Below are 10611 nucleotides of genomic sequence, written 5' to 3' on the forward strand. Positions count from 1 at the left end.
TCCCAAAAAATCTGATATAGTCTCGTGAGATGCTAATGCAGCAATCTCGATCTCCCCTTAGTGCTCCTTTCTCATCCGACGGACTCAAATGCACCGCACCGGGCACAGAAGGTCCAAATCAAAGTCCTTTGTTCACAAAAAAGTTGGGTAATACCAGCTCTGCCAGAGGGAGGGTCCAATCCAGCCGCAGGCCAATCAAGTGGACACTCAGACGTGCTGTGTAAATCCCGCTGAACAAGCCTGAGTGTTGTCTGCAATTTTAGGTATGAGTGGTACATGTCCACCATTGAGCGGGGAGGTGAAGACACATCAAAGAGCAAAAAGGGGGAGTCCAGCCCCTGTCATCTATGGCAAAGTGAACAGGAAGCTCTCTCAAAAGTCTCAGTCCATTTCCAGAAGGCTGCTACTGAGCTCCAGGCCACAGCGTGATGGCTCGACAGAAGAGGGGCTTGAAGAGGCCGGCAAGAGGCCGCTCTTCTTCCTCGAGTGACAACGTGAGGGGAGTCTGCGTGGCGACAGTGCTCATCATCTGGCGGCGGACTGCGAATGTGCGGCCATGATGATGTGAGATGCTCCGCTCTCGACACTTTGCTGCTGACCCAAACCGGCCAGCACAGACATGGCCATGGCTTCGGCCGCCGCCCTCGAGCTCAGGCCGTTGTGGCTGGCCGAGGGGCTGGGCGCCAACGAGCTGTGCTGGATCACTGGCGCGGGGGAACCCGTCGGCTCCGAGGTATCTTTCATGTTCTCGTCCACAGCTACTGTGAATAAAAGGTGCAACATTGAAATTGGCACACGGCACACTACCGCCTCCTATGATCAAGTCAATACGGCATCTTATTTATGCCGACTTGGAACAGCTTGTATCGAGCAGGTATGTCTTGTGTCTCTTTGGGGACACACCGTATTTCCCCTTAGAGTGGCATTCGGAACTTATGCATAATTTTCTGCACGATAAAGTGCTTCGGATTATAAGGTGCTCCTTCAATAAATGGCCTGCTGCTATTTTAATTCTGTTTTCATATGTAGGGCGTTGTACATTATAAGGCGCAGCGAATAGAAGCTACAATAGTGGCTGCGGTTAAGCTATGCATCCACTAGATGGTACTACGCTAGAGGAAATACAATACAATACAACACAATAAAGCTTTATATAGAGCAGTGGTTCTTAACCAGGGTTCGGGGGGACGGTGAATCCGTCTCAGGGGTTCGACAGAGCCTCTGCTATGGAGACTAAGACGCACCGACTCAACATGTCCATTAGTTATGACATGCTCGCTTGGCCATCACTGGCTGGTTCATTTTGTGCACAATTAAAAAAAAAAGTATACTTTATACTTGTACTAATTGTATTTACTTTTTTCTGTTTTTAATAAATGCAGTTTTATATGTCTTGAATTTGTAAAAAAAAATCATATTTTTATTACTCAGTAATGAAGGGTTCGGTGAATGTGCATATGAACTGGTTTGGTATCAGTGGTACCACTGATATAGAACTGCTGTAACAATGAGAACTGATCACAACCACGGACAAGAAACATAAATGTCGGCAGCGCTGTCTTCTAAAAACTGAATCTGCTTGCCACATCTGCACTAAAAATGATATGAATTATAGTTTCTTGCCAAAAGTTCTCACAGCAATGGGTCTTTTTTGTTTGTATATTTTTTTTTGTTCAGCTCACCCAGGTAGGTGGATTTCTTCTGCAGGGTAGTGACAGGACAGTCCTTGTGTGCTAGCAGCAGCTGCTTCAAATGTGCCACTTCGTTTCGCAACAGAGACACCTCGTTCTGGTCAAGTCCAACAAACAATTCAGCAAACCGTTAAGAAAAAAAATGGACTTTGCTTGGAGCAATATGCTTCACATTCATCACAGCTCATATCACTGAGCAACATTTTCTATAGTGGCTTTTCTGGTTTAGAGTCTGGTCTGATTGTAATCATAATCATTCAAACTGCGGACATGAAAAGCAAAATGACCGGCAACCAGCAATTAAAATCTAAAAATCCCGTAAAATCTATTGGAAGTCATTAATTATAATTCCGAATCCTCTCATTCATTCAGTGAGTCTTTGCCGCACACCTGGCAATTGTAGCGCGTGTTGCCTGACGAGCAACGAGAGAACTGTGACCCCATATCGGGTTTTTCAGCCCCCACCGCATTAGGCTGTACTCGGGACGGATGAACCAAATGAATTGCAAACGTCAAGGCATCCAGTGAAACAAATGCTTTTCAGACATCATTTTGTTATCTGACAACCTCTGGGAACAGACGTACCGACAGTGAGATGTTCATGCTGCTGAGCTCCTCTGCCTTTTTTTCCAAAGAGTTGACCCACAGTTTACGTTTCTGCCTGCAGCGCGATGCCGCCGCCCGATTCCTCTCCAGGAAGCGCTGCCTTCGCTCATCTGGGTCGTCGTCTGCCGTCCGTCGCCGACGCCCACCTGTGGGCTGTGCTGGTGATACCTGCAGATGGGTGGGTAGGTGGGGGTCAGGCAGACACAGGGTGCGGCGGCGAGAAGAGTGAAAAGCTTGAGTCACCTCGGTTGTTTGGGTACATCACAGTCATTGGAAAAAAAAAAAGAAAAAGACAGCCCTAAGCCTCATTCCAACATAGGGACGGCAGAGACGAACATCCAGTGGAAGTTAGTGTAAAATAAGCTTTCACAGTCTCTTTCTTAGGCATGTTTCAGCGTCAAGAGAGTTGGACCTGATGGAAAGTCGTCAAAGGGAGAGCAGAAAACTTTTTTTCAGCACTATAACCTGCTGTATTTTGGTAGCTTTCCACCTCCTGTTCTTTGTTCACCTCCCGTCTGTTGGTTTGAAGTAAAGCAAGGAGGGTGAAGTATCTTACTCAAGGACACAACAACACATGATTCAGACTGAACAGCGGTAACTGGATGACCCGCTCTACCTCCTGAGCCATGGCCGCCCCAGATGGAGCGTTTGTGAATAGCAGAGTTCAGCTCTTTTCACATATTCTCAATTGGATTCAGGTCTAAGACCTGGGTATGTTTAGTTTTGAACGCTTCTACTGGAGATTTTTCTTCATGGCCCTGTAGTTGGCTCCATGTATCTCCCGATCAATTTTAACGATCTTCAATGTCCCCGCTGAAGAAGCTACGGACTACCAAGATTGATCGTGCGGATGGTGTGTTCAGGGTGATGTACAGTGTTACTTTTACACCAAACATAACGTTTTGGATTTCGTCCAAAAAGTCTCATTTTGTCAAGTCTCAATTTTGGTCTCATCTGACTACAGCACCTTCTACGCTTGGTGTGTCGAGCAGGTGGCTTGTGGCAAACTTCAAACAGGAATTTCAATGGTTTTCTTTGTTAAATAACTTTCTTCTTGCCACTCAAATAAAGGCCAAATTTGTGCAGTGTGCGACGAACATTTGTCCTGTGGACAGATTGCCCCACCTCAGCTTAACCAGAGTAATAATGGGCATCTTGGCTGCTTTAAACTTTTGCACACCTTTATTCCGGATATGCCTGGTGTGTTGCTTGGTCATCACGATGCGGTTTGCTCCGCAATATTCTTTGAACACACCTCTGAGACCCTCACAAAGCAAGTGCATTTCCAAAGTATCCCGAGACTAGATTACAGACAGGGGAACACTAGCATCATCAGTCACTTCGTTCAACATTGGATCATTTAGAATCATCACGAAACTTCTGGAGTCAGTTGTTTACACTGAGACAAAAGCGGGATGAAGAATTTCACATGCCCCACTTTTCAGTTATTTGTTGAAAAAGGGGGAAGGGGGCGGGGAACAATAATTTCACAAGGCACTGGACAAGACATGCAAGTGTCTGTTTTTTCTCAAGAACATCCTTATGAGGAACACAGGACACTGTGTACCTGGGGCTGTGCAGGTGATGGAGCATCTGGCTGCTGCACGAGAAGCTGGCTCTGTTCCGCTCTCTGAGGTACCGTAGGACTGTTGCCCATGGCCATCATGCCAATGCTGTGTCCTGATGGGCTCTGTTGGGACAGCGCTGCCTTCAGACGCTATGGAAAAATGCATCAATCAGTAGGGAGACTTTGATAGCAAGTGGGGCAGCGGAGATAAATGACGCTTGGTAAGTCGGGCCCCTATTGCCGCTGCAAGAGTTGCAAGAAAGAATGCGTGCCCGAGCCCCTACCCCCAACAGCAGCGGGAACACTCTTTCAATGGGCCACAATTTTTTTTTCTTCACATCTGTTTTTAAGTCCGGACCATTGTTTTTCAAACGTCTCATACTGTCCTCCCCATCGAACCCACGCATTCCCCGCAACAGTGATCTATTGCCACTTGCTGCATTTTCTTTTGGTTGTTGTGATGCTGCCGAGGCCACTATACAATATGCCTTCCTCGCCGCCACCTCAGTTTCAGTGTTTGAGAAATGGTGTTTCTTCTTTTTCATTTCATTTGTCGTCCTGATTCCCACTTCACATAGAATTGACCACCGTGGGTCATTGGGAGTTGTGCGGACGCTGAGATACGGGAATGATCGTCGGATGCAATTTTGTTAGAAGACTGCCCTGGGTACCCAACAGGTGTGCGTATGTACTGGACTGTCCTGGCTCCATTCCTGTTTACTCTCTCTACACCTCGGACTTAAGCTACGTCACTCCAACCTGCCACCTTCAGAAGTTCTCTGATGAGTCCGCGATCGTCGGCCTCATTACGGACGGAGATGATTGGGAGACAGGGGACTGACGGAGGACTTCGTGGACTGGTGCCTGCAGAACCACCTCCAGATCAACCCCAGGAAAACTAAGGAGTTGGTTGTGGATTTCTGCAGGAAACTGTCTTCACCTGCACCGATGAACATCCAGGGTACGGACATAGAGAGGGTGACCTCCTAAAAGTACCTGGGTGTTCTTCTCAACAATAAACTAGACTGGTCTACCAACACGGACGCTCTGATCTACTCAGAAAACTGAGGTCTTTTGGAGTTCAGGGATCACACCTAAAGACCTTCCTTCTATGTGGTGGCCTCAGCCATTCCTGATGGCATCGTGTGCTGGTCAGGCAGCATCTCAGCCCGGGACAGAGAGAGACTGGACCGACTGGTTAGGAGGGCCAGCTCTATCCTGGGCTGCTCCCTGGACACTCTGGACAGGGTTCCCACTCTTCCACTTGCTTTTTATTTATGGACCTTTTAATGACTTTTGAGGACCAATTTAGCCATTTTTATGGACCTTTTCTCCATTCAGCGGGGGATTCACAGTGGATTTAATGCCCGCTCAGCAATACACAGGCTGAACAGAAAGCCACATTTCACTGAGCTGGTGTTCAAATCATTGCTGCCAAAGGAAGGGCACATCTTTATTTTTAGGGGAAATCACTTAACCCTTTATTTGACATACTGTATGTCAAATTTTCACTTTGCTACCTGTATCACAGGTAGCAAAATGAAAAAAAACTTGAATTAATTCTCAAATAAAGCACACAAAGAAAATTTTAAGTTTAGAAAATATAAAACTTCAATTTATTTTCGAATAAACACAACACTAAGAACAGAGCTAATGGTCATATGGGTCACCTGTACAGGGTTTAGAAAAATCTGGCTTTGCATTATCCAGTATACCTGAACAGCTGAAATGCATGTCAGAAGTATAAATCCCAAATGGTACAACCCTATTATTTTTCCTCACACCACCTTCAATGATCAGACATGTTTTCTAATGACAAATATGAAACTGATATGACAATTAGGGAATCGCAGACAGTGACTTAGTTTTCTCCTCAATCTCTTTTGCAAGTTCTTGGAGATCAATTTTCTTCTGTTTTGCTGTGTGCCTCAATACATTTGATTTGCCCAGGAGGCTATGACAAGTTTTACCTCTCACGGAGATGCCCTTCTTGCACATTCGGCAGTAGGCCGACGTATTATCGCCAGCAATTTTTCCGACCCAATCACGGGACCTAATCACGGAACTCCGGCTTGTCCAGCCACGCCATTTGAAAATAGCATTGTCCCGGAATATTTGTTGCGTAATTGTTTGCAGAGCCGGCAACCAAACCATCCATTCACTGCCCCAGCATGGCGTCGATCTATTGTTGTTAACCGAAATGACCCGAAGTTATCACGTGAACATCGTCGGAACTAATCGGCGACGGCGGGAAAAGCAGAGCGGGTACCAGGCCCTGCATTTTCCGACAAAACTATGAATTGAAAGGGTGGGGAAAATGACATACACAAATGAAATGAACACCACAGGTTCATTTTTATGGATTTTATTGATTTTAGAAGCTTTCCCTGAAATTTTATGACAATTAAAAACATAATTTTACAACTTCAATTTGTATGGATTTTTATGAACTTTAAGAACCCGTTCGAAACCTGCTGGAGGAGGTGGGCAACAGGAGGATGCTAGACAAGCTAAAAGCTATGATGGACAGACCCTCCCATGCCCTCCAGGGCACCGTGACAACAGCACTGGGCAGCTCCTTCAGCCAGAGACTGATACACCCGCGCTGCAAGAAGGAGAGATACCGCCCTTCGTTACTGCCAACTGCTGTCAGTCTATTGAATAGACAGACCTGAAAACCTGGACTCACCCACACTCACCCATTTTTAATATGCTTATGCTATATTTTATATTTATTTATAAACTTTTTGTTGTTATATAATATATACAAACCTGTATCTACATATATATCAGAGGCGATTGCTCTAAGACTGCAAGGGAAGCTCAGCTTCCCCTAAAATGTCAAAAAATAAGTGATCAAATATATGTGTGTCCATACAATTGTGCGTACAGTATATGTCAATGACTAAATATGCGCTACAACACGTTCAACTTTTGTTCCGAATCAGCTTCTTATTACTGGACTCTCTTCTCATTCATTCCCGCAGCTTCACTGTGCTTTAAACTGTGTGGACGCTGAGTGTCGACCGCGCGGACGCTGGGCGTCTATAGAGTTCAGTGTAGGTTGTCCCAATGCATTGAAACGAGACGAGTCATTGGATAAATGCTGGTTTTGTCCCGCCCATTGGACGCTCGGCGTCTCTGGGTGTCTATGGACAGTGGGCGTTTATGCGCTCGCCTGGACGCTCAGCTTTTCTGCATGATGATTGAATGATCTGTCTGAGGCTGAATCTCTTTTTGATTGACAGCAATATGAGCCAATCACTGATCTTTTGGTGTAGGCATCCATGGGAGCATTTTTCAATTCTCATTCTGTTCTGAGTTGAGCTGGAGACTTCTAATCATTTTAGCGACACTCTTTTTGTTAAAAACGACAAGCGACAGATGAATCGTTTATTTCTGGTGTGTTTTATTGTCGTTGCTTGTGTTCGCAGACTGACTTATATCACCCCAGTTAAGACCCTGGAAAAGAGGCCTTGTTGGTATGACAGGGTCACAGATCATTTTCTTGAAAAGGAACGGAGAGTAGAATTCACGTACAAATAAATAAACGGACACATTTTATGATGTAGCCCGAAATTGAGGCTTCCCCTCCTTGACAGACCAGCATCCTATCTATCTATCTATCTATCTATCTATCTATCTATCTATCTATCTAGCTAGCTAGCTAGCTAGCTAGCTAAACATACAATCAGATTTCGGGAATTTCTCCATTGTGAGACAAATAAAGTTTTCTTGTCTTATATATGATCTACTCTGATTACTTTGATTTGTTGCACACCAAGACTCCTGTGCAGTGTTTGACAAGTGACTTCAATACATAAAACACCACACTGAACTGCCAAAAGATTGCTTGTGACAGTGCAGCTGCCACCTATTATGAATAATACCGTATTTTCCGGACTATTAAGTCAGTTTTTTTTTTTTTGGTTTTGCCGGGGGTGCGACTCTGGAGCGATTTCTGGGTGAAATTATTAACACATTATTCTATCATTTCACATGTTATTTTCACATTAAACCACAAGAGGCCACTCTAGACCTGTGTTCATAAAACCACGATGAGTCTGATATGAGCGATGTAGAAGAGGAAGCCCTGTATCTTCTACCTCCGGAGTTGGTGGAGTTGCTTTAAAGTGACACAGAGGATGAAGATTCCATTGGATTGAGTGATTTGGAGTGACATTGATGGTTTGGTGAACTTGTTAGCATGTTCTTTATGCTATAGTTATCTGAATAACTCTTAATATGTTTCTTGAACATACCAAGGCACGTTCTCAGTTCGTCGTTTATGCGTCATGTAACGTGAGCATATTGTACACTTATTCAGCCTGTTGTTTTCTATTTTTTTTTTTTTAAATTGCCTTTCAAGATGACATATCTGTTCTTGGGGTTGGATTTTATCACATTGCGACCAGTGCGACTTATGTATGTTTTTTTGTTCTTCATTTTGCATTTTATGGCTGGTGCCACTTATACTCAGGAGCGACTTATAGTCCGGAAAATACGGTAGTTATGTATTATGAGGAAAGGGAGTCCTGCACTCGGCTAATTGCTGATGTGTTGTAGACTGCTCTTTGATCCACAAAGTTGTCAACAGTTTGGCTCCATTTTACATTCATTTGTGCTTTATTCACAAATGACTCCCTAGTCTCCTACTGACTTACCTTCTTTTGACCCATAAGAGAAGAGGTGGATGTCATGTTTTTTTTTTCTGTGGCGCGTTTCAAGTTCTTGCATGAATGAAAATTTGTCGGTGTGTGTGCAGATTTTATCGTCAAAATAAAATCAGTTACGATGCTTTAGGTGCATGTATGTAATCCTTTTTTTTTGTTGACATTTCTTTTAGCAATATGGTGCCAACACCGATAACCGTGATCATTTTGGTTAGTACAAACATTGTTTTAAATTTCCCTACCATTGCTTCCCTATTGCGCATATTAATTTAGTGAATTTGTGTCTCAAGGCTTAAGTGCAATAATAAAAAGTCATATGACTAAGAAACTTAGTCAAAGGGAAGGCAGTGGCTGGCTGCAGGGTGAAGATGTAGACAAAAACAGCGGAGAGATAAAAACGTTAAAAATAGAGAGCTAATCAAGTGCTTACCATCTTGGCTTCGGAGTGGATACTGTAGCCAGAAGGAGAGTTTGAACCGCTGCTGCTGCTTCCCAGAGGAGGCCCAGGGATCCCGGGAATGTTTGGTACCATGCACATGGGTCGGGCCAGCTTGGAAGCAGATAAAATGCACCATATGCTGCAGTGACTGACATTTTTCATCCCCTCAAATTTTTTTTGCAGGTCTTACATTGATGACAGATGGCATCTGAACAGGCCCTGGGAGGACAGGCACAGCCTGGCCGGAGGGGAGCATCATCATGGGGTAGTGGCTTGTTGGTGAACTAGACAGAAATTAGAGGAGTTTGCATAGGTGACAAAGATCCAAATGCGCGTCGACCTCACAGTGCAGAGGTACCGGTTTCGATCCAAGTTCCGGCCTTCCTGTGTGGAGTTTGCATGTTCTCCACGTGCCTCTGTGGGTTTTCTCCGGGTACTCCGGTTTCCTCCCACATTCCAAAAACATGCATGGCAGGCTCATTGAACACTCTAAATTGTCCCTTGGTGTGAGTGTGGGTGTGGATGGTTGTTTGTCTCTGTGTGGCCTGCGACTGGCTGGCAACCGATTCAGGGTGTCCCCCGCCTACTGCCCGAAGACAGCTGGGATAGGCTCCAGCACCCACCGCGACCCTAGTGACGATGAAGTGGTTCGGAAAATGAATGAATGAGTGTGTGTGTGTGTGTGTGTGTGTGCGCGCGCGCGCATGCAAAGACTTGGAAGCATTGCTTTTCAAATGTATTTCAGTCGAGTTACTAGTTACTTTAAAAAAAAAAAAAAGTTGTCACATAATCCAAGTACCACCCTATTAAAGTAATGTAATTTGGATACTTTTAATTAACTTTTGGATTATCTCAAGAACAAATATGCTAAGGAAAATAAAAATAAATACTGCCCCAATATATTTTTGTATACAGTGGAGCCCACTCTTTGCAGGTCATACAGACCGTGCCGGCGAAAATCCATAGATTCGACAAATACCATAATTTTGGGCTATAGAGCACACCTGATTATAAGATGCACCCATTACATTTTAAAAGGAAAAAAAACATGTTGTACACACACAAGCCACACCTGTCTATAAACCGCAGGTGCCCATATTGTAACATGAGTTTTTTTGCAAAGAAAGACGGTACACAGAAAGAGGTTTCAACGTTTAATCACATACCTTAACTTTTCTTGACAAATAGTAACGCGGCAGCATGACAGCAGTAAAACAGCACTCACACAGCTGGTTTAAAAAAAGAACCATCGCATCAGGAGCTGAATTAAATGTGAATATATACAAGTCTAACACTTGTGAATATATTTCTGTTCCACAAAAAGACAATGTTGAATTTGTTTGGCTCTACATTGACATGTCTCATATGCATACATGGCAATGGCGAGTGATGAAAAAAGCGGAAGGGGCGTGGCCTGGACGGGGGGCGTGGCCTGGACGGGGGCGTGGTTACTTACAAAAGTGGCACTAAACATGCTGAAGATGAAGTGTATTAAATTTACACAGTTTGAAAATTGAACAGAAAAAAATCCCAAGATCGCCACTATTCTTTCAAGTGAAAATTTGTGCAATTTTGCCTATGCATTCCTGGTGAGCACCAATATGTAACTCCAAATTTGCTGCTCAAAATCAAAAC

At 44.3% G+C, this 10611-nt stretch overlaps 1 protein-coding gene across 8 annotated transcripts in view; it reads right to left on the reverse strand.

The window, feature by feature from the left end:
* Positions 1-255: 255 nt before the first annotated feature.
* Positions 256-10611, reverse strand: part of atf7a (activating transcription factor 7a) — a 48952-nt gene continuing 38596 nt past the window's right edge. For 6 of the 8 annotated variants that reach the window (XM_019881532.1, XM_019881531.1, XM_019881525.1 and 3 more), the window contains 6 exons: positions 9167-9260; positions 8968-9087; positions 3865-4014; positions 2277-2465; positions 1683-1788; positions 256-761 (listed from right to left, as the gene is read on the reverse strand). In XM_019881532.1, the coding sequence (XP_019737091.1) occupies positions 526-761; positions 1683-1788; positions 2277-2465; positions 3865-4014; positions 8968-9087; positions 9167-9260 (895 nt within the window). In that variant the 3' untranslated portion in view covers positions 256-525. The remainder of the gene's footprint in view (positions 762-1682; positions 1789-2276; positions 2466-3864; positions 4015-8967; positions 9088-9166; positions 9261-10611) is intronic. The other 2 variants (XM_019881527.1, XM_019881529.1) reach the window with 1 other exon arrangement.

This window comes from Hippocampus comes, unplaced genomic scaffold (genome assembly GCF_001891065.2).
Source record: "Hippocampus comes isolate QL1 unplaced genomic scaffold, H_comes_QL1_v1.1 scaffold290, whole genome shotgun sequence".
In the NCBI taxonomy this organism is placed as follows: Eukaryota; Metazoa; Chordata; class Actinopteri; order Syngnathiformes; family Syngnathidae; genus Hippocampus; species Hippocampus comes.